The sequence below is a fragment of the Chaetodon auriga genome, chromosome 16, assembly GCF_051107435.1.
Source record: "Chaetodon auriga isolate fChaAug3 chromosome 16, fChaAug3.hap1, whole genome shotgun sequence".
Lineage (NCBI taxonomy): Eukaryota > Metazoa > Chordata > Actinopteri > Chaetodontiformes > Chaetodontidae > Chaetodon > Chaetodon auriga.
This window is the reverse complement of record NC_135089.1, coordinates 17,127,309-17,152,757: the sequence shown is the minus strand read 5'-3', so window position 1 is coordinate 17,152,757 and position 25,449 is coordinate 17,127,309. Positions and strand designations below refer to the sequence as shown.

Here is a 25,449-nt window from a genome sequence, read left to right as displayed (position 1 = left end):
CCAGTGTCATAAAAGATGACTTGGAACAGTTCTGATATTGTTTAATCTGTCAATTGTTGTGTGCACAATTATTAACATTCATTCTTTGAAACACTCTCAGGGCTGGCTGGCTGGTTCAGGGTGCCTGTGTTAGTTCCAGCGCTCAGTTTACTGCACACTGTGGGGTCATTAAAGAGTTGAATGCATGCCTGGAGCAGCTATTCAAAACTGACTGAAAAACACAAAGTGGACTGTGCTACAGTCTGACATTTTACACTGTGGAAAATTAGTTATGTGGCCTATCAAGAGCCTTTCCACACATCTTCAACAAGCACGCCTCCGTCATAGATTACTTGTCACATTTTCTGTGTTAAAGTTGAGACACTGAGTCTCACAGCCCCAGTTCAAAGAAAGTTGGGACTGTGCAAAACATAAACAAAACAGAATGAGATAACTTGCTCCTCCTTTTTGAGATAAAGTCAACTGCAAACAGTACAAAGATCTTGAATGTTTTTCCTCATTAACTTCATTGATTTTTGTAAATATCTGCTTATTCTGAATTGGATGCAGCCACACGTTTCAGACAAGTTGGGACAGGAGCAACAACAGACTGGGAAAGATGTGGAATGCTCCAAAAACACCTGTTCTGAACATTCCACAGGTAAACAGGTTGATTGGTAACAGGTGATAGTATCATGATTGGGTATGAAAGGAGCATCCTGGAAAGGCTCAGTCGATCACAAGCGAGGATGGAGAGAGGTTCACCTCTTTGAGAACACATGATTGTGCAAAGGATATAACAACATGGGCTCAGGAACACTTCATTAAACTGCTATCAGTAAACACAGTTTGTTTGCAAATGATACTGTTTGTATTTACGTTTTACACATCATCCCAACTTTTTTGGAGTCGGGCTTGCACATTCTTAATTAGCGGTTGTTCATAAAGTTGGCAGTGCTGGACATTTATCTCTCTGACACATGTTAAACTGGCCTGAAAAAGCACAGCAGCTAGAAGCCAGAAATATGAATTAGATGTAAATAGACAAACATGGCCTATAGCAGGACAGATTGCTATTTTTGCTTGAGTAATGTCAAAATCCCTTAATGAAGGGGTTTGTGAGGAGTCTCAGTGAGTGAGTATTTCAACATGACTGTGTGAGACAAAGCCAGCGGAGCGGTGCCTACATGCCAGGGGAGTGAGCCTGACCACAGCCAAGTCACTGCTGCTTTACACAATAGTAAAGCTCCCTGTCTGTGGTTGACTGTCTCACTCTGCTCATTCCTTCTCTGCCTTACACAATGTCGCACCCTGCCCTGAGACTTCTAAACAGCCAGTGTGTTCGGAGGATTTGCATCAGTAATTTCAAAGACTTTGGATGTGTGTGTTCTCTTGAATGAGGCAGAGCAAACACTAGCGCCGCTGTCAGTGGCTTTTTGTGTTAAAACTCTCACCTCACCTCAGGCTGTTGACTAATTGGGGAAGTCGACCATCACCCTCGTCCCCGCTACCAGCACCGCCGGGCCGGTTTTGATGATAAGCCGCCGCACAGGCATGTCAGTGGGGGAGTGAGACACACGCATTCTTACACACGTACTCACACCCACATACATGTACAGTTGCATACACATTCTCATCGAGCTCCAAAGGTAGTGACACATGCCCCCAGTTTCTAGAGAAATAACAACACGTGCATATTGTACATACACACTGCATACTCATCATCCTTGAAGGGAGTGACACATTGCCAAAGGCATGGGAGAAAAGAAAAAAAAAACACAACACGTGCTCAGAGTTTCCTTTCCCACTGTCCTCCTCTGTTACTCGGGAGTGAGACTATCATCAGTTTCATTTTCCAGTAATGATCACCACCCCAGTGTGTACCCTTTCTGTGGTCTAACTAACTAGTTATTTGAAGGCATCCTCAGTGAGAAAATAAAGATCTGTTTCTTGGCATGCATATTCAAGAAGTTTTCTGTTGAGGGAACATGGCAATGCTACTAAGTGGATGGGCAAAAAGTTAAGGTTCAATTTAGGATTACAGAGATCTACACTATTTTTGTGTAAGTATTGGTAGGAATGTAAATATCCATTACATTTCATATGGTGTTCCACAGGGCTCAATACTCAGCCCACATTATTTTCATTATTCATGCCTCCACTCAGTTATGCAACAGTTATGACAGACAAGTGTTCATATCATTTGTATGTGGTGAGCTGTGAACTGTTTCACTTCATTTTTGTTTAATCAGGTCTGTATCCTTATCCTGTATCCTATTCAATCTTACTGAAAGTCTATTTTTACTTAGTCTCAACACTAAGACAATAAACTGTTCTTTATACACTTCCTTAATATGAATATTTTCACATGAGAGAAGTGTCTGAATTGTGCCAAAACTCCACATTTCTGTTTGCCCTGAGAGTAATATCTTGGAATCAGAGAAGAAAAGAACCAGCCATGCAGGAGGTAGACACAGAGGCAAACTCTGACTAAGGGGCAATCATAATCAAATTAAGACATCAAGGAAAATGCTGAAAATTTCTCTCTAAGCATTTGCATGTGCCCTTTGGGCTGCCTGCCCGTGGTGTGAACGGCACTCAGTCAGGAGCAGCTCCAGGAGCCTGTTATGAGCCAGACATGGTGGACGCTGCTGTTCAGTCCATGTACTTTCTGAAAGCTGCAGCACGGCCTCCAGTGTGGCGAACGTTGTGTGTGTCGGCTGTGGCGCCCCGGCCGCCGTTTACATTCAATAAAAAAAGAATTCCTCATATTTAGTCGAGCCAACCCGTTTCCATGGTTACCTGCCAGGGGTTTTCATTCTTGATTCACTTCCTCACCCCGAGCGCTCTTTCTGTAGACCTCACTCTGTTATTTTTTTTCCCCTCCCTTGCTGACATTACTACATATAACTCCAGTTGCTCCTCACGTGATTTCTTCTCCTCTTTGGGAACATTTGTGCTCCTCCTGTTTCCTGCTCAGTGCCACCCCTGCGTTTATGCCGCCCCCACAAAGCCTTGCTCTCTCAATGAAATCCAGACATGCACACTGTACTCTCCCTCTGAGGCTAAAGAAAACAACTCCTGGCTGTAGCTAGGCAACTCCAAATATGAGTCATCCCACTGCCGCGCCCATCATCAACTGATCACTCCCCCCCCCTCCACTCCAACTCCTCGACATAGACACACATATACATACACTGCTTTAGAGCAACTTTATGAAGTGGAATTGTTTGCAGTGTTCAAACTTTGTGGCTGTGTTGGTTCAAACTGTGCGGCTGTGTTGGTTCATCTAATTCCTCGCAACACACTTTTAACCGGCATTGAGGTAGACAGCCCCTATAATGGAGACGCCATGAGAAAATGACCAATCTGCCTGCCTTAAGTTGATAACATCATGACCACAATGTGATGACTGATCACAGCTTGGCAGAGTCACTTATTGTCAGATGGCGGACTTGGCAGCAAGCTCGCAGTCATGATCTTTCTTGGATGTTTGGCTAAGTGTAGCGGCTCACAGGCAACATCGCATTTTTTTTAAATAAATAGATGGAGCACTTTCTAGTTCATTAAACTTTTATTAGATACTTATATTCAGGCCAGGTGGCAGTGGGGAAGAACACTGGCAATAGATATTTAATTTCAGTAAAATATGAAAAAACTAAACAATATAATGAAAATAAATGTAAATGACATTCAGGAGTTAGGCGGTCAATAAATCTGCCGAAGCAAATTACTCTGACTTATTTCTATCAATCAGATGAATTTCAGTTTGACAAAACAGAGAAGGATTCATTCAAAAAGAGGGCAAAGGTCAAATGATGTCAGGATGGCATGAGATCCGTCAGAAGGGCAGAGCCATAATGTTTTTGAGTAAATGCATGTCTAAATGTATTTGTTATTAGAAGAATTCACTTGTTCACTACGGTCAATAGTATTAAACAGATGAAATACAAGTTATTTTCAAGATATGGATAGGGTGTGTGTGTGTGTGTGTGTGTGTGTGTGTGTGTCCTTTGAAAGATGAATCTCTGTTGTCTCGCAGGGTTAGGTGAATTATTGAAATGATCCAGAGATATGACGCTTTGACAGATAAATCTACATAAACTTATCACTGTTCATTAAACAGTCCTCTACAGTTGCTGACTTTGTGCAATGCAGTGCCGCTGCCCTCTAGTGGTCAGAAGAGTAGACTGTGTTAAAGTTATAAACATGAGTTTTGACATGGAGTAGTCGTGTGTGTCATAATCCTACTTCAGCAAAAGTATAGATGTATTATTATTATCAAAAACGAACTTAAAGTATATACGAATAAAAGTACTCGTTATGCAGAAAAATGGCTTATGACTGATTTATTATGCAAGCCATTATTAGATCTTAATACTGATGTATGAAAGCAAGTGTAACATTTTACTGGTGTTTTGAAGGAAAGACCCCGTCAGAAGGTCAAAAATTACATGTGAAGGATTGTGAGATGATTCATGGGATAGGAAAGTTTTGTTACACACGTTTATATTATGGGTTTCAGTAGTGTGGCAGTATAAAGTAGCAGAATATGTAAATACAGTAAAAATCTAAAATATTGTACTAAAGTGTAGTACTTGAGTAAATGTAGCCTACTTTAGTCACATCCCACCACTGATGACATTAAAATAATACATTTTAAACATGTGGGGGATAATGATCTGGTCCATCTGGCTAATTAAGGCCAATTAGTGAGCAGGTGTGTTGGCAGGAAGTCTACAAAAAACAGTGCTGCTGTTCGCTCGGTCCCAGTGTTTTGGTGTGCGCAGAGAAACTCTTATTGGCAATGCATTTGAAACTAAAAGGATACTGCCTCAGTGCCCTTCTCATTTACACCATCACAACAATAAGTTTACTTTCACCAACAAGCTCTCATCTGACTCCTCATGATGACAGGAACCGCGTTTTAACGACAGGAGGTCTCACTCCTCTCTCTAAACGAGGAGCCAGAGAGCGACTACACCTCCACTCAAGGCAGGGAGAGGAGTCGAGAAATCTTCCACACTTTTACTACTTTGAAAATAGAAACGGGACACAGACTAAGACCTCTGAGGCGCCTGGAAAGACACTCAGGCCGAGAATGGCGTCTGCTTCTGCTGACAAAAGGCACAAAAACCGTGGAAAACCGAAGCAAATCGAGCAGGAGAGGATGTCTACTTCACTTAACCCTCCAAAGGGAGATTGCAGCCAGGGGGAAATTAAGCCTGTCATCTACGGCAAGTTTTACATCACTGGTAAACTTGAAACGAGCACTCCTAATGTGGGCTACCAGTCAGACTCCGCTGTTTCAGGTAAGCCACCTGGGGGGCTCCTCCCTTCTTCTTCTTCTTCTATATGAGTTTTGGCGGGTAGCAACAAAGATGCTCTATAACAGCAAGACAAGCCACCCATTACAAACTGCGCCAATGAAATGTTTAGATCTAGTCTGTGGTGCGCTAATGGGATGAAATAGTGTACATTTCCTGTCTCCCAGGGGGCGCGGTCGCCTCCCCGTCATCCCCATCGCTCATTTTTTAACACTAACACATTACTGATGGACTAGTGCTTGTTCACATCAAACAATAGCAAACTAGATACAATACAAACTTAATGTTAGCGCCTTATCTCGTTATTAATGTTCAGATATCGCGAGCATATGTTGCTGAGCGAGACAGTTCACGAACAAAATTCACTTTCTCCTGATTTGTGTGTATGAAAAATACCGTTTCCGTGTCAGTATTTTCAGGAGATATGTGGCTTGTGAAAAATTGCTCCAGTGTTTACTTTGATGACTATGGGGCGAAAAAACCGGCCATAATCTGCGTTCACGTTCACTTCTTCCATTGGAATCAATGGACTCAGGACCTGCCACTCATATCTTATACAGGAGCTGGTCAGTGGCGACACCCACGTGACACGGATACAGGAAATGACTTCAGTGGGGTGTGTCCGCTCCGGATTGAAATATTCCACTTACCTGTTCACCATTGTGGAAGGTGGGCATAGGCTCTATGTATAAGACACTTACACTTAAAATAGAAATAACCACGAACCACACTCCAACATGCTGCCTGGTATCATAGAAGCATCCCACTCAGCCCCAGCATTTAAACTCTGTATCCTGTTTGCTGTGCTTTAGTCAATATATCTGTTCTTCTGTATTTCAAACTGGCCTGTGATGAACGTGAATCTGAACAAACAGCTGCTCTCAGTGGTCTTGTCTCTATAATCTGCTGTAATGCTAACAAGAATTGTAACAGTGAGCATTTCTCTGTTGTAAACCGATAAACCATCGCTGACAGAAACTGGATTTTTGATTGAATTCTGTTGAAGCGGCTCGATAAATCTGAATATAACTGTTCTTGTGACTTTCTGTGTAGGTCTTTTATTGATTGTGAAGACAAAAATAAACTTTGTTCTTCTTTTGGATTAGTGTCAAATCTACGGAAGGAAAGGAAATAACCATGGCTGTTTTGCTGGCAACAATACAGCTGAACTAATGTTTATCTAAGATATTTGTAGTTCTGTTGCTCCTTGTGTCCAAGTGTTTTGATTAGTGATGGGCACGCCAGTTCTTTTAGACGTACTGAATCACTAGAATCAGTTCACTAGAAAGATTCGTTCAAAAGATTCGTTCACTGAATCACCGAATCATTCAGTGCTTGGCAGGAGGAGCCTGCGACTCCTGAACTGATATACGGCTGAACGGTTCAAGTTTCAGTTCAGTGCACAACTTCCAGGACCGGGAGACGAGAGTGTTGTGACTGTGTTGCTTTGACAAACACATTTGTAAATATAAAACTATATATAACTATATTATAAATCATGATGTTTTAAGTGTCCTGTCCTATGGTATGCTATTTAACTGGTCTACTCGGCAAATTGGGCTCAGTGAGTGATCCGTTCACTGAACGTATACCCCACAGTACATTCAGTGAGGGATTCACACTGAATATGCACCGTTCCCTCGCAAATTGTCGCAATGAGATGATCAGACAGTCATGCGTTTTCTCAAACTGCGGGTTTTATACACTATTTGTTACATGCTGTGTCCTACTGTACTGTTGTTGCGGTGGCAAATTTAGCAGAGTTTAAAAAAAAGTTAGTTTTCTCCGAGGTACACTTGAACACAACACACCCCCATCTCCCTCCGTCGCTCCTCATTACTGCCAGCATAACGTTTTAAGTTTGTTTATCTGGAAACTAAATCTGTTAAAACAACGGGGAACAACGGTCGCCATGAAAGTGTATCCCTCAGAGGAAAATGATTCAGGAGAGTGTAGTTCACTGAGTGATTTATATGGCAAGCCGTTCCTGCCAGAAATACGCCACATTCAGTCGCGTTTCAACTTCATTACGGCGTAAAAAACAGCGTTCTTTTGCGCATTACGGTGTAAAAAACGGCGTAAAAAACGGCGTAAAATCTGAAAAAACGGCGTTTTTTTACGCCGTAATGAAGTTGAAACGTGACTGAATGTGGCGTATTTCTGGCAGGAACAGCTTGCCACGGATTCATGCGTCGGTGACGCGACGCAGTCGGCGCGCGCGGTCCCTCCCTCAAGCGATTCGTTCGTTTCTCAGTTCAGTTGAACTGTCAGCAGCACCGCCTGCTGACAGTTCGTTCGTCAAGTGATTCGTTCGTCTCTCAGTTCAGTTGAACTGTCAGCAGCGCCGCCTGCTGACAGTTCGTTCGTCAAGTGATTCGTTCGTCTCTCAGTTCAGTTGAACTGTCAGCAGCGCCGCCTGCTGACAGTTCGTTCGTCAAGTGATTCGTTCGTCTCTCAGTTCAGTTGAACTGTCAGCAGCACCGCCTGCTGACAGTTCGTTCGTCAAGTGATTCGTTCGTCTCTCAGTTCAGTTGAACTGTCAGCAGCGCCGCCTGCTGACAGTTCGTTCGTCAAGTGATTCGTTCGTTTCTCAGTTCAGTTGAACTGCTGACAGTTCGTTCGTCAGCAGGCGGCGCTGCAGGCAGGCGGCGCAGCTGACAGTTCAAGTGAACTGAGAAACGAACGAATCACTTGAGGAAGTGATGCAGTTCAGTACGTTCACTTAAAAGATTCGTTCTTTTGAACGAAACGTTCGCGAACGAGACAACACTAGTTTTGATCCCCTCATCTCCACATCCCAGCAGCGTTAATGTGTCTTTTATTAAAGGATGATCATAACTGTGACCCTGTAAATGAACCCAGTAATTAACTGAAAGCTGTATCCTTATTTGTAGCAGCATTCATCCCATTTGAACTTCAGCCAGTGATTCCTCTACTGAGAGACGCAACCATCTACTCATGTTAAAAATACAGGCTCCAACACTGTATTCTCAGTTGTGAATGCCGAGGTGGTGTGTGTTTGTTTACCAGGCCAGGAGAGGGTCAGAGGTCAGCGGCTCAGCGGCTCAGAGGAGAGCTGGCGGAGGCTGCATCCCGTGGTGGAGTGTGGAGACGCCGCCATGACCCTCACCGTCAGGAGGAGACGAGCTGTACAGCTGCTGCTGGAGCGGGGTGAGGCTGCAGCTTCTGTTTCCAAGTGCTCCGTCTTTGTTATGCATAGCTTGAATTTGAAGATATACTACACAGTATGTTGCAGGGGGTGTCCTCCAATCTCAATTCCTACTTTTGTTTTGACATGCATCTGTTTTCTTAAATTTTCTTTCTTCATGTAGAAGTGTATTAACCTGGGTCTTGTTTTGGTGTCTTTTTGTGTCTCAGTGAATGAGTCATCCGTGCCCCTGTCCCAGCTGCCTCCTCTGTGTGGCTACTCTGTTCAGGCCACATGGAGAGACCTCAGTCTGATGGCTCAGTATGATGCCTGCCATGTCACACAGGAGGTATGGGATCCATTCACTCCAATGAACAGATTAGTTTAGCGCTGCAGACTTCAACCAACCTGCTGGTGCTGCATGCTCAGACTCTCTCTGCATGTTGAGGTTCAAGTCGTGGAGAAGCCGTTTACCTGTGGAATGTTCCAAACAGATTGCTCTGTTTTGTCTTCTAACGCGTCCCAACTTCTTGGAATTGCTGTTTGTCTGTTTACACTGAAATAACTTGCCACACTCTTATGTCATCTTGACAAGAATGTTCAGGACTTGTTGACTGGTGTGTTTAATTCTTCCTTAATGAGAAAGCCTTGCTTCTGAATTATAGACTTGCCCCACTGGGTGTGAAATGTTTTAGCCAACAGCAGTAAAAGTATAAAAGAATGCTGTCACGACCTGTGTTCAGGATGGCAGCTATGTGCTGCCCCTGCTGTGGACGGGGACTCCAGTCAAGATGTCCTGCCCGGCCTCGAAGATCCAGCCTCAGGCCGAGGACCCGCCCCCTCCCTTTCTCTGCTGCTCCCCTCTTGGTATGACCGTCAAAGTGCAGGGACTGTCTGCCACAGAGGAGTTGAGGGTAAATGGTAAACACAGAGACTAAATTCCACTATTTGTTGTGTTAGCACTCAGTTCACTGTAATGATTTTCTACATTGATATTGTTTTTCAGATTTTAAAATAAATAAGATTTTTTTTTTTTTCCTTTTTGTAACAGTCAGAGGAGAATGGACCCCTTTGGTGGTGTTGGCTGAGCAGTGTGGCTACACTCTGGACAGACAAGGTGCAGAGATTGTGATCGCTGCTCCATTCATTGCGTGTGGCATCACAGTAAAGGTGAATTTCAGAAAATTTAAAAGTGTGGTTTCGATTCAGTCACATGATATACTGTGTAAAAAATCGTTGTATATATAAAATTGGCATCTAGTCATTTAAGCCATTAATGATGTGACATGCACTCATAAAGGAAGTTTAACTCGCATCAGGGTTTTGGACTAAGAGTCAATACATTGAGTCAAAGAGACAGAAAGGAAATCTCTGCTCCTTTTTTTCAGGATGGAAAATACACACTCTCACTTCTAAAAGGAGAGCAGACGTTCACACTGGCCTGTCCCGTCTCTCCCCCTGAACGCTTCCCACTAACCCATCAGCCTCTGGCCAACAGCCACCGTCATCTAACCAGGCCTACAAAGCATGTGCCAGCATCCCTGGAGCCTTTTCCATGGGCTCCACCTTTCTACCTCGCCCCGCCGTACTACCCCCATCCCACATATCACCACGCAGATCGTAGTGGAAGCGATGCATATGACCCTCCTGCTTCATCTTCAACTCGTGACCCTACATTTGTTCCAGAGCCTCTCTCTCCTGTTGACTCCCAGCCAGACGATCAGGACTACTACTCCCACCAGATTCCTGTAAGGGAGTCTTATAAGCATTTCGCTGTCCAGAGTTCACCTACAGATGATCTGGAGGATTCAAGTCTAGTGTATCCAGATCTGCAGCAAAAGCAAGAAATTCACATCTTGGGTCTCTCTGGAAAGCCCACACATCCTCCCACCACAGATGCAGGCTTTCCCATTCAAGTTCAAGCACCTCCTCTCCAACCCCCAAGCCATGCTTTCAGTCAATACTATCACTACTACCATCATCCTAAAATCCCTCTTCCCGACCCACCCCAAGACCCCGATCCAGGTCCTTCTTTAACTAATCCTCATAACCATGAATTTCCAGTGTTGCCCCCCAGCGTCCCACAGTCTGAGGCTCTCAGCAGAGTTAACTCAGAACAGATTTTTCAGCCTGTGCCTGAGGCTGCCTCTCATCCTCACAGACATCCAACAAGTGCACCTTATACACCTTATCCTCCACAGCCTTATCCATACCACTACTTCTCTTACATTCCACATATTGCCAGAGGCGAGGCCAAGCGAGCAGCTCCTCTTAATCCCGACTCGTCCGCAAAACCAAAATTGTCTGATAATCAAAACACAAAGTCAAGCGTCTTTGTTCATGCGCTTCCTCGTTCATCAGAGGTTCATGACAAATACAATTTACATCCTTATGTAGATCAGCCAAACCCAGATGTATTGATCAAGCATCTGCTTTTGTCTGACAGTGATGGTGTGAAAGCAGAGCTGGAGCCTCCTGGACCAGAAGCTGTTCCTTCTCCTGAACATCCCTTTTTCCCCACACCATCATCCAATCATACTCTTCCTCCTTACCCATACTACCACCCTTATTATCACTACTATCAGATGCATTATGGACCTGAGAGTTTCCTCAGCACTGACAATCACTTGTCTCCAACTTCATCCAAAGAAGCTTTAAACTCTTTCCTTCAGGCATCCTCATCCCCACCACAGCACCCATTCAATGGCAAAGCTCACACTCCACCCACGAAATCAATGGATGACATTCACCATGTTCCCCTACATCCTTACTACTATTATTACCACCTGTACTACCAGCCTGAAGGGTCTGTAGACAACCAGGAAGTACATCCTGCAGGCAGCATGAACTCAAAATCAGAATCTCAGCTTCCCACAGACTCTGACTACAGCCGGATGGGTGGGCTGGTCCATCCTGCTGAGGCTGGATATCCCAGCATGCTTCAGTCAAATCCCTTTCATAGCATCTATTCCCATGATATCGCTCAGCAACAGTCATATGATCCTTTTGGACATGGTGATGAAGAAGAAGTGGAGGAGAGGCAGGTTGATGAAATGAAAGGTAATTAGTGACATAGCAATTCCAGCAGCTATAAAACCTCATGTTTCACATAGTAGAAGTAGCTTTTCATGTTAGTGTCTTGACTTCAGATCACCACAAGGGGGCAGAGCATTATTCAGTGCTGACAGGCCTCTTCTTGTTTTTGGTTTTGAGAGCCGACCAAATTCCTGTGATTATTTTGACTTCCGTGACGTAGTGATTCTCGATAGAGATCTAACATCTGGTTCTGGCCATGACTCGACACCTGTGTGAATATATTCTGTCATCTCTCATCTGCTAAAAAGAACCATTCAAGTATAACCAGCTCCCCTCTCTTTGTTTACTTCCCGCGCTCAGATCACCTCAGTGCCAGCCCGTACACTCCCTGGGCCTGTGGCCTTGGCCTTGTGTCAGATTTCCACTGCAGCGTCTCTTCGGGCTGCTGTTTGTACCCTGCGAAGGGTGAGTCTCTGCCAGAACAGATCCTGTCAACACATGTCTGACAAAAACACGTTGACAAGAAAGACCGAGAGAAATGGTTGATTTATGTGTGGGGCTAAATGCTGACGCCCAAGACACAAACGTGGGAAAAGAATGGTTTGTCACCCTTGGCCATACTTTGATATTTAGGCTTGATTTTGAACAATGCTTGTTTTTTTGTTTTTTACTCTGTGTCTCTCTACAGACTGTACAGCGGGACAGCATTTAATCTTTGCTGTGTCTGACTCTGTGCTGGGGCCCGCAGTGGCCCCCCTGGCTCATCCCTCTGAGGTCAGTAATGTGTCCTGCACACTGCAGAGGCTGACCTCCGACCCTGACATCTACATTGTCCCCCTGGAAGTAGTCTGTGGAGTAAACAAACACATAAGGCACGCTGCTACTGTATGCACGCCACGCTATGTAGAGCTCCAAAACGAGGCGGACCATCGTGATGATGCCTGGCTTAATTAGAGTGATGCTGACCTAACGTCAGTTCCCTGGAGACACATTCATCAGATTGGTGCTTTCTGACATTATGTAAACCATTTTTCCAACATCATTTCCCTGTTAGGTGTCTGGTCAGACAGCGGTTCACCTGTTGGACGTCCACGGTATCCATTCTCTTCAACGAGACCACAGTTCTGTGCATGAAAACGCTGTCAGGTATGTTTAAAGGACACCTTCATTTCAGTATTTCAGGCATTTTTTGCCACCATTTATTTTTTGGGGGGGCATGTTTTGTTTGTGTTGTCCCTCGTTCAGCTATGAAGTCAAACATTTTGCATTGCAACCAACCCTGTGGCACTGAAGTTTATTTTATCATCTGACCCTATGCTGCACACCAGTGGTCTTTGGTTAGTCCTCAGCTGTATGAGTTCGATTTTTTTTATTTTAAACCATATTCATCAATTTGTTTGCACTACAATCAATTACTTGGTTGAGGACTTCCACAAATCAACAGAGTAGTCTGCTGTTGCAATCAGTAAAATGAAAACATGATATTTCTGAATATTGGCATTTTTGTCCACTCATTTTTGAAAATGCACAAATTTTTGATGCTTTATTTTGTATTTTGCTAGAGTTAATGATCTGGTTTAATGATTTTGCCATCTTTCCTCTCATTGGAGGCATGAAACCTTACACATAGCAGGAAACAAAAAACACTTCCCATCATTGTAAAGTACATCCTCTCTACTGTTAGTCAAATACTGCAGGTATTTACAGATGCATTCGTTTACCCTGAAATCACAACCTCACAAGTGTCAGCTAACTACAGATGTTACAAAATTTGCAGCAGTTAAAATACAGAGCTGCAGACGGTTTGTCGGGAGGTGAGAGGCAGAAATGAGCTTTTGCTGATCTTTAAAGTTACTGCACTGTCATCAGGCAGGAAACACCGCTGCAGTCATTCGAAGCAGCTGCTCACAAAACAACCGACGCACACAGACACATCTCCGCCCTCTGGGCCAGTGAGAGAAAAGATGCAGCATGAATGGATGAATGAGAAACACTGTCTCAAAATAAACAAGCTGTGACACATAGCTGTATGAAATGAAATGATTACTGTATGTCACAGAAGCTCAGCTCAGTTTGGGATGTTGACTCCCTCTGCAGCCACTGTGTCAGATTGGTTTCCATGGCCTAATGTCTTACAGTATGTATGTCAGCTGCCTGTGTTGATCCATAGGTTGATGGTAGAATGTAGTTCTGCGGGTGAAGTGAGGCTCCATGTGACAGATCAACTGCCTCTGCCCCCTGTTCCGCCGACACCAGCCATGGTCACAGTGCAGCTGAGAATTGCCACAGGTGACTGTCCTCCTCTGTAAGGCACGCCTTTTTCACCTGGCGCTCAAAATCAGCGAGTTGATGAATGAGCCACAGCTGCCTGTTATAATATTCTTTTCCTTGTAGATGAATCCTTCACCAGCTTCCACCCGGAGGCTCACCTGCCTCTCGGCGCCGTGCGAGGCAGTCCAGTTTATGTGGAAGTGCGCCTGCTGGACCCCCCAGAGCCCAGCCTGGTGCTGCTGGTTCACTCCTGCCTGGCCTACACCCAGGCTCCATCCACCAGCTGGATGCTCGTGTATGATGGGTGTGTTATACAGAGATAAAAGGAAACCAGTGGAGTCAACATGATTAAATATCAGTTGTTTGTATTGTGAACAGTCTTGGCAGCTTCAGTCATGAGCGTTGCAGACAAGAAGAAGACTAAGCAGAAGATTGTTTGACTACAGCTGTTGCCATAATCTTTTCAGTGGATTATGTCAAAGGCCAGCATGGCTGTTGACTGTTTAAATCATTCTGTGTCGATTCCCCCCGACTGTTGCTTTATAGTTGCAAAGCTTGAGAGTTTTAAGAACAGCCAATTTATTCGACTGATAAATACGAGGCATCATGTGCCTACATAACATATTAATACTGAGTTGTTTTTGTGTTATTGTACACCAGACTTTTTACTTTCTGGCTGATGTAGCAGCTCATTCGTATTGAGTGTCAGCCACGACAATTATATTGATTTCATTTCGTGTCTCAGTGAAAGACGACTAATTATGCAACTAGAACGCCTCACAAGGCTTTGATGAAAAGGCTGACCTGTCACAATGTATTTTCACCTCCTCTCATAGTTACATATCTGACATTTTGGGATGCTGACCAATTAAGAACACAAGTGATCGTCACACAAATGTAAGCATGTCGAGGAGAAAGTGGCCACCCTTTGCTGATATATTCATAAAAACCTTCAGGCTGTGACAGCACCTCCTCTGACATGGTGACAATCTCAAAAGGCATAAATCTGGTGTGGTATGATGTGCATGAGAAGGGTGAGGCTGTGTTAACGTGTTGGTCCGTCCATCACTTTATCCTAAAGCCAGACTCGACGTTCAATATTCGTGGTCCTGAGGGGACGATTCATGGTTCATATTCATGGTCTCTTGAGGATGAATCCTAACATTTTGGAGGAATCCTGTCAAAATGCAAGCAGTCTTTCAGTTGTAAATCCAAATAAGCAAATTAATCTTTTTGCAGGTTAGTTCTTCCTTTTTTTTTCCAGCTTCAGTTGTAACCGTCATTTCACTACTGTGTTGTTCAGCTGTCCCAGCCGGGGTGATTCTCAGCTACTTCCTTCCCCACGCTCTGACCACATCCAGAGGATCATGATCTCTAGCTTCCTGTTGCTGCCCTCAGAAAATCTCATATTCCTGGCTAACACTGAACACTCTCACCTGGAGGACCCAGAGGTACCACCAAAACATTCTCCAACATCCATTCTGCTCTTTGAAGTGACTCATAATATGGGTCTTTTCAGCTTGGGCTGCCTTAAAACTCAAACACAATAAAAGCCATTCATAATGTTGGCTACGTGTAGGCTGGGATTAGTGTTATTTTGTAGTAAAACCGCCGTTTTCTCCCCTCAGATCTTCTTCCTGTGCTTGACAGAAGTGTGCTCTGCTGTGAATGGGGACTGCACTGTGGGCTGCATTGACGGTAAGTTCAAAACAGCGGCAACATAAAGGAGACACTGAGGAGCGCTCCAGTAGTGTACCAGGAAGCTTCTTATATTTTCATTAGAAATATATGTCGTAATTTGAAGACTTGTGGAGTCCAGACAACTATTGTCCCCACATGTCTAAATCCTACAGCCACAACCACCAATTAATCTGATTCACTGAGCATTTTCTACACAAATGCCACAGTGATGGACGCCTTTTGAATGCACCAAATCGTGTCTGTTGTGGCTACATAATGTTCCTTCCCATTACCCAATTAAGTCATTATTTTTCACTCTGCAGTGCATAATTCCACAGAGCTTTAAAAACAGGGTCTTCTAAAAGCCAGTTACGCCATAAATTCAGCACAAATAAGGCAACAGAAGAACCAAGAGAAAACATGACATTTGAGGATGGCTGGTAGAAATGAGACTCATCAGCTTTGGTCAGAGATGCGTCGCTACACTAACTTCATTTCTCCTCACAGGTGCCGACAGTGGAGTGTGAACCATGAAATAAAGACACTTTCACACAACTGCACTCTTTGTTGTGTTTCATGGAAATAAGAAGGAAGGAATATTTATTCAAAATGTGTTAACTTAAAAAAAACAATACACTGCAATCGAATAGAAGAGCACAATGAAGAGCAATTCAAGGCATTTTTCTCAACAGGACACTTAATGCACTTCCATTTGGTCACACAAGGTTTTGGCAGGAACACAAGGGAACGGAAACGTTTGACATAAAGTCGGTTAAGTGTTACCCTCGGATTCAAACCAGCGTTTACAGGAAGGCTGCACTTAATGCTTCGCGGCTCTGAAGCGATACAACACTTGAAATGTTTGTACAGTCAGTTTAAGCCTGCAGAATATTTCTGTCACACTCAAGAAGGTGCTTGACTGTATTTTCTAATTGGTTCTGCGGCCCTCCTCACGGACAGAAGAGATTAAATGGAATGCTTTTTATTTTTTTATTTTTTTGCAAAAACTATGGTAAAGGAAAAGCGTGTCCAGTGTACCATTGTAACATCACACCTGAATAATACAGAAATGAATTAGGAACAAAGTGAAACTGCTCAGTCATTACACCCTGACATACTTAATGGCTGATGGGACAATGGTAGGTGAAGCTAATGAAATGGTTTAAATGAACCCTTTTGCATTTATACACAAATCTTCTAACACAAACAGTGATAACTGCTAGTACTCCACATCTTCCACATACAGCAACAGACTAAACCACCAAACTTGGGCAGCAGTGTTAAAGAGCTGCTGTCATTGTGGTGCTACATAAAAGCACAAACGTGTAACAAACATGTAGAAGTTCAACTTAAACAGAGTCTCCCTTTCTCTTCCTAACAGTGTTAACGGATGTGTTCTCAGGCTCTGATGACTGATCGTGCAGTCCATAGTGATGTAGGAGCCTGTCAGGCTGGAAAGCACACGCTGTCAAGCTGTGACAGTTTCAGCTGGATGAATAATAGCTAATTATAAACAACATCCATTTAACCAGGAGTTGCTGTGTGAGTATTTAAAAAAGCACAGTAAAATACTGATGGCCGTAAACAGCTCTCAACAAAGCAGGTATTTGTTTCCATTCCACAATGGGTCAAACTATTAGCACAATGTAATGTTTCAGGATTATAAAAATGTCATTTTAACACTAGTTCAGATGAAACTAGCGTAATCGTAGTTCAGAGAAGAATCCGTACACAAGAATTTGCTGGACGAGCCTGACTCCCAGCAATGGTCTCCGTTGACGAGGCAGACGAGGGTAAGGGCTGGAATGGGAATCTACTTCTTAGTACACGGTCGAGTAGTAGGCAGTGACCTCCTGCTGGACTTTCTTGATCTGCTTCAGCAGGATAGCGGTGCAGACCAGGGCAACAATCTGTCATGCAGACACAGGAGGAGGAAGGGGCATAAAAAGCAGGAAAGGGACAAAGAGCTGTGCGGTGATCAGCCTGCTTCTTCCTCCTTATCACATCCAGGATTAAACCAGCCACAGAGTGAGTTAGTGTGTGAGAGAGAGGGGGGGGTGCACTTATAAGCCCCTGGTGCCAATCTGCACATAGCCACATAAAGAGAAGCTTGAAGGAAAAAATCCAACCCTATATTCTCTTAAACTCTAGATACGCTTGACAAAAAAAAAAGAAAGAAAGAAAATCCCAGAAGCAGCTTTCTACACTGGAACAAACAACAAACTCCAATTTCCAGCTAATGGAGAGAGGAGTTTGTTTTTTTAATGTAGCTTAATGATTCATGATTGTTCAAAATGTGTGGAAAATGATAATCTGATTTAAAAGGTGTTGCTATGCCTGGAATATCTAGGCACACCACATTAGACAATAATCTGTGGGAATAAAAATAAAATACACCAACATCACAGCTCCATGTGATGGAGTGCAGTTGAAGTTGTAGCTCAGGTCCTTTTAGAGTGGATTTTTCCTTGTTAAAGGGAGCTGAAGACAACCTGCAGTGGCCATGCAGAGAAGAGCTGAACATGTTCAGCAAGACCAAGACTGAGAAGAGCGCACTAAGCCTGAACCATGGGGATGTTAGCCACAGTGAGAGGGGTGAAGACCACCGGGTCCTGGTCAGGGTGGGAGTGGGAGGTGGAGACTAATTCATGCTGGGGTGGTTGAGGATTAGCCAGGACAGAAGTGGAGTGAGTCAGGATGATGTACTGAGGAGAGGAAGACTGGACGATCTTTTTACTGAGGATTGAGCTGCAAATCAGAGCTATGATCTTTGGGATTAAAAGAAACAGAGGGGTGCAGAGTGATTAGGACATGTTCATGAACTCTATGAACAACACTAGTCTAACAAGACTGAGTGAGGCAGTTTTTCACTAAGACATCGCTCTCACGTTTCCCCTCATCAGTGTGTACCCTCAGTAATGTACTTGCTGAGTATGAGTGTTTGCAGCACAGTATAAATAAGTACAACAATTTTCAAAGTGTTTTACAGTGAACACAGGAACACAGAATATGCTTTCACTTGTAACAAGGCTAAACATCAGCAGCCATGCTCGTGGCTGTGTAATCCTGTCATGACTTCACTCATCCATCTGATTTTCTCTACAGCCAATTAGAGCCAATACTTTGGTTTATGATTCCATTTGTCTTTAATGCTAATTAGCAAATGCTAGTATGCTTAAAGGCTAAAGTAAGATGGCAAATCTGATAAATATACTGGCTTAACACTAGAACGCTGGTATGGTCAGTGTGGTCACATTAGCATGCTGATATTAGCATTTGGCTCATTGCCTAAACCTTTGTCCCTGAAGGTCACTGTACCTGCTTTGACAATGAGCCAATCAGAGCACAGCAAAGTTAATGCTCTGTGTCTGACTTCTGATTGGCTGTCTGATGTGATGGTGGATCTATCCAATAGATTGTTTGCATAGGACCTCGGCGCTGAACGTTTGTTGCTGGCAAAAACCAAACGACTGTCATCCTGGAGCACTTTGGTACCGAGGTCATGGACCCAACCGCTAACAAAGAAGTTGTGCCTCCATACTTTTGTCTGCTTTCATTTGCTTTCTGGAGTAGAACAATGTCTGAATGAGCAGGTAGTGGTTACATCTTTAAAAACTAAAAATGCTGACTAATTTTATTTGCAGATCATCTTGGAAAGTATTTTTTTTTTGTTCTCTGTCCTATTTCAGCTGAAACACTAACTTCATTTACTGTGTCTAAGTGAAGAAATATGCAGCAATACAAAGTATTCGCCTACCAAAAGAAGTCCAGTTCCAACAAAGATGCCCATCACCAGAGGTGCATTACTGTTGAAGACATCTGCGATGATCCCAGGACAATTCTGTAGGAATACCAAGACAAGGGAAACTGTAACGCCCTCTGTACTGTGGCTAACCCCGAATACAGAAGTTTCATTTCCAGTGGTAGAAACAAGAAAAAGATTTATTTATTCTCCATTTCAAACAAAAAACGCACACAACAACTCAACTGTACAACACTTAACACAAATAATAACTTCATTAGAACAGCTCCATTTCTTGACTTACAGGCATGACGAGGTGTTCAAGGATCCCATCTGGTTTGGGACAGGTCGCTTTAGCCAGCTCTATCAGGGGGACCCCTGTCACTCCACAGCAGTGAAGCTACACGGGAAGATGACGACAGATTAAGATCACGCCTCCAAATGACATTAACGAGTGGCAAAACCTCATATTTGGCATTTTGCATTATCATTAACATAGGTCTTTCTGTCTTAAATAATTATGTAATAAATCCTCATGAATAAATGGTCAGGAACTTGTTAAACAATATCAAATTCAGTTAGTATTAAAGTGAATCATGAAATAAAAATTCACTCATTAATAGGAAAAGTTACGATTTTCTGCAGTTGTTTCACAAACTAATGGTTCATTTATACATTTTACACAAAGAAGTTGTAAAATTAAGGCGTTAGTTTTGAGCTAAACTGTGCTTTTTATCAAATGGAGTCTGTGCTTACCATTTTGTGGATGAATGTGAGGGTGGCACCAATCACTGGGTCTCCATTATTCAAATACAGAGCATACATGCTGCTGTAGAACTCCACGATGCTCGCCGCAACCTTCACGACAAAGATTAAAACACGACATCATGCTCACGCGTATAAGCTATTAACTGATGTGTTTATTTCATTTTTCATCCTATTCATGTGTTCCTCCCCTGCTTCCCTCTCACCTCATCGCTCTTGGAATAAGCAAGCACTCCAACAACAACTTCAGCTAAAGCCAGAATGGACAGCAGAGCGGAGAACTGAAAGGAGAAGAGGAGGTCAGTAAACACAGTTGTAACACTTTAATAAACTGACAAACACACAGGAACAACAGCGCAACACGTTCATACCACTGCTGTGCATAGGCATGAAAACAAAAAGAATATGCAAATGTCTGCTTGTTCTTGTTTTCACCAGTAGGAGGAACATGTAGCATTCAACTTCACAGAATTATAAGATGCCATACAAAACATCTTTCATCTCCTCTATAAAAGCATATATAAAGGTTGGTGGCTATCTTAGAAAATATTCAGGTAATATGCAATCTATTCATTTTACTGGCCACTGAGGCACATAACTTCTCTTGACTGCACGCAATAACTAATGATTTAGAGATTTTCTGACACACTCAGGCTGATACACTTCGGGAAACTTGTGCGGAGAAGCAGGCCGTTCCATTAATACAAGTCATAATAACGTAATCTCTGAGCCTGAAGGCGGCTTCGTGTTCATGTTTCAAAAAGATGTGTTGCAATTTGTTTCTGTGCAAATGTCTTTCTGTGTTGCAAAGCCTGTTTTCTTCCTACAGCACAAAAGCCCTCTCAGCCTTTCGCTCTGTGCTATGTAACAGTTAAGGAATGCCTCTGAACTTTCCCTCAGAGACACTGAGACGAGAGAGAGAGATAAAACCGGAAAATACCATTAAACTTGGAAAATATGAGGAACAAGAATAAATGAATTCTTGGAGGTAATCACAGACCGTTTAAGGAATGTGTGCGTGTTGGATTTTTCAACATACTCTAACTGTTGGATGGTTTATTATACCAACTTTGTTGGGGATAGAATCTCGCATGCTAGTTTTTGTGCATAAAAGAGCATAAATCTAGTCACCTGCAAAAAAGATGATGAACGAAAACAAGAACAAAGACAAAGGTCAAAAGAGCAGAATCCTATTCGGAGCGCTCCCCAGAGGCACAGCTACCAGTAACTGAAGGATCTATTTACATTTCCCCCTCACACCCATTAGCTTCCCGCTCGTGAGCTGTGGGCGTTTTGAGATTTTGTGGTTAATCATTTGGGAGAAAACCATGCCTGCCGGCTTCAGCAAGTTCAACGATGTTAATAAAGGACAAGAACGAGCAAGTCAGTGAGATCACTATCAACTGAAAGTGAAGAGATGGAGTGCTACCAAGAGACGCTAAGAAGATACAACTTCCGCATCCTGAACCATCAGGGAGCGACTTGTGTCTGTATTCATTTAAGTTGCACAAGCAACTAAGTGATCTCAGCGCAACCACAGGAAGTACAAGCTAGCAGGGGATACGGATGCTTTCTAATGGAAACACGGGTTCAGATGTTGCAGCTGATCTTATCTGCTACATAACAGACGATGAAAAATAGGCTTCTGTCTCTAAAAGGAAGCAGTTCACCCGTCCCCCTGAGAGCCCCAACTCGATTATTTAGGGGTTGCTTGCTGACCATTTGAAAAAGACCCATCAAACTTCACATAAAACTTAATAACTCAACGAGCATGTGTCTGGTTTGTGTGAGACTCTGGGACTGCTCTGGGACTCAGTGGAGTCCACTGACTGAGAGGCCCTGAGGACAACAGCAACGCTTTTGCCGACACTGTATGCTCAGATATCAACTTCTGTGAGCAGGTCTGCCTCCCTGACAACACCTTCACAAACAACAATAACCACAAACCCTGGTTCACCAAACAGCTCAGAGGACACACAGGGAGGGTGACATGGATACATTCAGGCTGAGCAGACAAACCTCAAGAAGGCCACCAACTCTGCCAACACAAACCCAGGACCCTGCAGCCGTCTGGAACACACTCAGTCACAAATTACAATAAGAAAAGCTCTGCAATCACCCCATCCCCCAGACTGGATGATGAACCCAACGCCTTTGGTGTGAAGGGTCCTGTGCCACACACTAATGGCCCACTGCCCCCCTCCCTTCTCTCTCGCCTTCATTTAGGGGTTGCTTGCTGACCGAGACCCATCAAACTTTACATAAAACTCGTTAACTCGACGAGCATGTGTCTGGTTTGTGTAAGACTGTGTTGAACGAGCAATCTGAGCAGCAGCTTTTTGTCTTTCTTAGTTCTTGATTTTAAACGAGCTACCTTTTAATCACTGCTGCATGTACAGGTTCACTACTAAACGACTCATATTTTTCATACGAACGGTTCATTTTACAGTTACAGTCTGTCTATTGTGTAAGTCGGCTTATTGTTAGCCCACAGCAGGAAAACAAACTTGGCTGTGGTCCCACTTTAGCAGGAAGTTACTGTGCAAAGGAAAACTCACCACTTGCAGAGAACATCTGTTCTCGTTGCAGGCGCCGTAGTCTCCAAACGCCACCACAATCAGCATCACTGCCCCCAGAGCGATCAGTACAGTCACAGCTGAAAAAAAAAACGAGACACACATCTGTCACTGAATGTGTACCAGAGACAAAATGTCAATCACCCAAATTTGCTAACACATGCACTGACCCATAACGAATGCGCTTGAGTTGAGGGCCTCTATTTCGAAGAAGCCTTTGGTGTTACCACTGAACCTCAGCCACATGCCAAGACCCAGAAAGGCAAACCCCAGCACCTGTCAACACACACACACACACACACAAAACCAAACCACACATGGTCCTCATTACAAGGTTTCACATCTTCAAATATTAAAAACCACATCTGCAATATTGTGTACGGGGTTAAGTCAAATGTGATATTTCCGTGGACAGCTGATGGTTTTTTATTCACATTGTGGAGGACTTAAATCACAGGTGGCATGTAAATTTCTTTTTTGTACAGAGCTTGTGCATTTTAAAAACCTATGTTGTGTGGTTTTTACGTTTTGTTTTTTTTTTTGTCAATTTTTCAATTTTCCATTTCTGTTTCTTGACTTTTGCAGGTCTTGCTTTCTGTCTTTTTTGATGCAAAAAACTTAAGTCAGGTAAACAAACTGACCAGCTGAGCTATTTCACACAGCAAAAACACGTTGAAACAGCACATGAGCCACAAAAAACAAACAAAAAGGCTTGAAGTTTGATCTCTCTTTAAGATTCTTTCATCTTATTTCATGCAGCAGATGTGTTTATATATCCTGAACCACTGACAGACAGTTATTTCCGGTTATTAACAGATAACCTGAGCTGGAGTTTTGCGAAAACGAAACCTCCGCAGAACAATGGCGCACCTAGTTCCACTCGGCTGAACACACGGTAACAACTTTTAGGGAGACTTATAAAATCCCCAAAACAGATTAATACACTGTTTGTCCTATTCTCAGTAAAAACCACACTCACACAATATATATATATATATATATATATATATATATAAAAATACACATTTTCTTGTTTTGTCTCATCATTAGAGAAACTTACCGCAAAGATGATGTTGAAAATGAAGAGGATGTATTTGCAGACGAGGCCACATCCATCCACAGCCATGATGACCTGCGTTGTGTTTCACTCTGCACAGGGGAGCTCTGAAAAGTGAATGAACGGATTACCTCATGTCACCTGCAGGCCTCCTCCGTGCCATTACATTTCAAGCACACACATGTGCACACACACCACAACCTCTTAGGGTAATATCCTACATGTTAAGTGCCTATTAACCACAGGTACGACGTTTGAACGTTTTTTTTTTTTTTTTTTTGTAAACAGTGCTGTCTCTGTTAAGGATCATTGTGTAATGTGGCAGCTATGCTGAACACGAAATGAACAGCAGAAGAAATAAATACCTGAGTTCGCGAAGGTTTTATCAGCCTCTCTCCTCAGTGAGTCAGTGGCAGGAAGATCCAACATACACACGCTCAATTCCTCTGTTACTGCGTGCTCTCCTTCCGACCTTAATATGCGTCACGCCCCGCCTCTCTGAGCTCTCTCAGTCTTTTCATTGGCCGAGAGGTGTGACTGCCACGAGGTAACACCTATGAGGAGAGGAGCTGATGCAGCGGTGGCGCGTCCAGGAAAACGGGTCCATGTAGAAATGAAACTTAAGGAAACGAGAGCTGAGGAGAGATGAAATGTTCGTTTTTCATGTTGTAACTGACAGTAAACCATGAATACAGATGTCCCTGTTTGAGTCCTTCACACTCGTGTGATATTACAGGAGTTCATAAACGTTCATCATCATTCTGCTAACTTACTAGCATGGAAAAATGTATCAAAAGAACATTTTTGATTCTTGTCATTGTGAAACTTAAAACCCACTCAGGAAGTGTGCTGTGCCATCTCTGTCATGATTCACCATGTTGAGTGTAATTGCTGTGCAGACTTGGCACAGTAAAGAGGGTTGAGCTGTGCTGGAATTTGAGGCTAGTGGCTGCGAGCGAAGGAGGAGTTGCTCTGTTCTGTTCAGGAATAACGACCTCAACGACAAAACAGTAGAAAGAATAAAAACAATAGAAAATATGGAAGGTGTGGCTGACATCCCAGTGTGTACAGAACTCCAGGATCCCGTCTAGACACATTTGATGATAAGATGAATGATAAAAGATGGTCTTTGTATGTGGGGATTTTAGCATAGATGTGTTCAACACAAAAGAATACAGACTTTTTGGACACAAAGTACAGTATTAGTCTATTTCCTACTATCTTAAATCCAGTATCCAAAAATAAAAAGCAACAGTGAACTTTTGCAACTTTTAACAAACTCAGAAAAGTTCCGATAGTTCTACATTCATGGCAGATTTCAGCTCCTGCCGCGCATGAGGTGCAAACAGCTGCTGACGTGTGCCACATGGGATGGTAACACGCTGGGCTGCTTTTAGTTCACCATGAAACACGTGTACCCCTCCACTCTGCGCACATCTTGGCCATCAGATCAACTCATAATGCAGATGGTCCCGACATACAGACAGCTAAACCATCTAGGACTGCAGGAAGGAAGGAGCTGACACTGTATGCTCAGATATCACCTTCTGTGAGCAGGTCTGCCTCCCTGACAACACCTTCACAAACAACAATAACCACAAACCCTGGTTCACCAAACAGCTCGGAGGACTCACAGGGAGGATGACAAGGATACATTCAGGCTGAGCAGACAAACCTCAAGAAGGCCACCAACTCTGCCAACACAAACCCAGGACCCTGCAGCCGTCTGGAACACACTCAGTCACAAATTACAATAAGAAAAGCTCTGCGATCACCCCATCCCCCAGACTGGATGATGAACCCAACGCCTTTGGTGTGAAGGGTCCTGTGCCACACACTAATGGCCCACTGCTCTCCACCCTTCTCTC

At 43.4% G+C, this 25,449-nt stretch overlaps 2 protein-coding genes across 3 annotated transcripts; one reads left to right on the top strand and one right to left on the bottom strand.

Moving 5' to 3' along the window:
• The first annotated feature begins 12,532 nt into the window (after window positions 1-12,532).
• Window positions 12,533-15,981, top strand: LOC143333628 (zona pellucida sperm-binding protein 1-like). The gene is made up of 6 exons (XM_076751757.1): window positions 12,533-12,636; window positions 13,661-13,779; window positions 13,885-14,065; window positions 15,065-15,212; window positions 15,390-15,459; window positions 15,949-15,981. Exons 2-6 carry the CDS (start codon window positions 13,665-13,667, stop codon window positions 15,966-15,968), a joined length of 534 nt encoding a protein of 177 aa, XP_076607872.1. The 5' UTR covers window positions 12,533-12,636; window positions 13,661-13,664; the 3' UTR covers window positions 15,969-15,981.
• Window positions 15,982-16,002: 21 nt separating this feature from the next.
• On the bottom strand, window positions 16,003-24,056 carry cd9r (CD9 molecule related). 2 transcript variants are annotated; one of them, XM_076751751.1, is made up of 9 exons: window positions 23,947-24,056; window positions 23,585-23,688; window positions 22,695-22,800; window positions 22,507-22,604; window positions 20,155-20,229; window positions 19,940-20,041; window positions 19,488-19,583; window positions 19,199-19,282; window positions 16,003-18,209 (listed from the first exon to the last, which is right to left on the bottom strand). In XM_076751751.1, the coding sequence occupies exons 2-9, from the start codon at window positions 23,648-23,650 to the stop codon at window positions 17,997-17,999; spliced, it is 840 nt and encodes a 279-aa protein (XP_076607866.1). In that variant the 5' UTR covers window positions 23,651-23,688; window positions 23,947-24,056; the 3' UTR covers window positions 16,003-17,996. The 2 variants fall into 2 exon arrangements, with proteins under 2 accessions (XP_076607866.1, XP_076607867.1); XM_076751752.1 differs by having other exon boundaries at window positions 16,003-17,351.
• Between the last annotated feature and the right edge of the window lie 1,393 nt (window positions 24,057-25,449).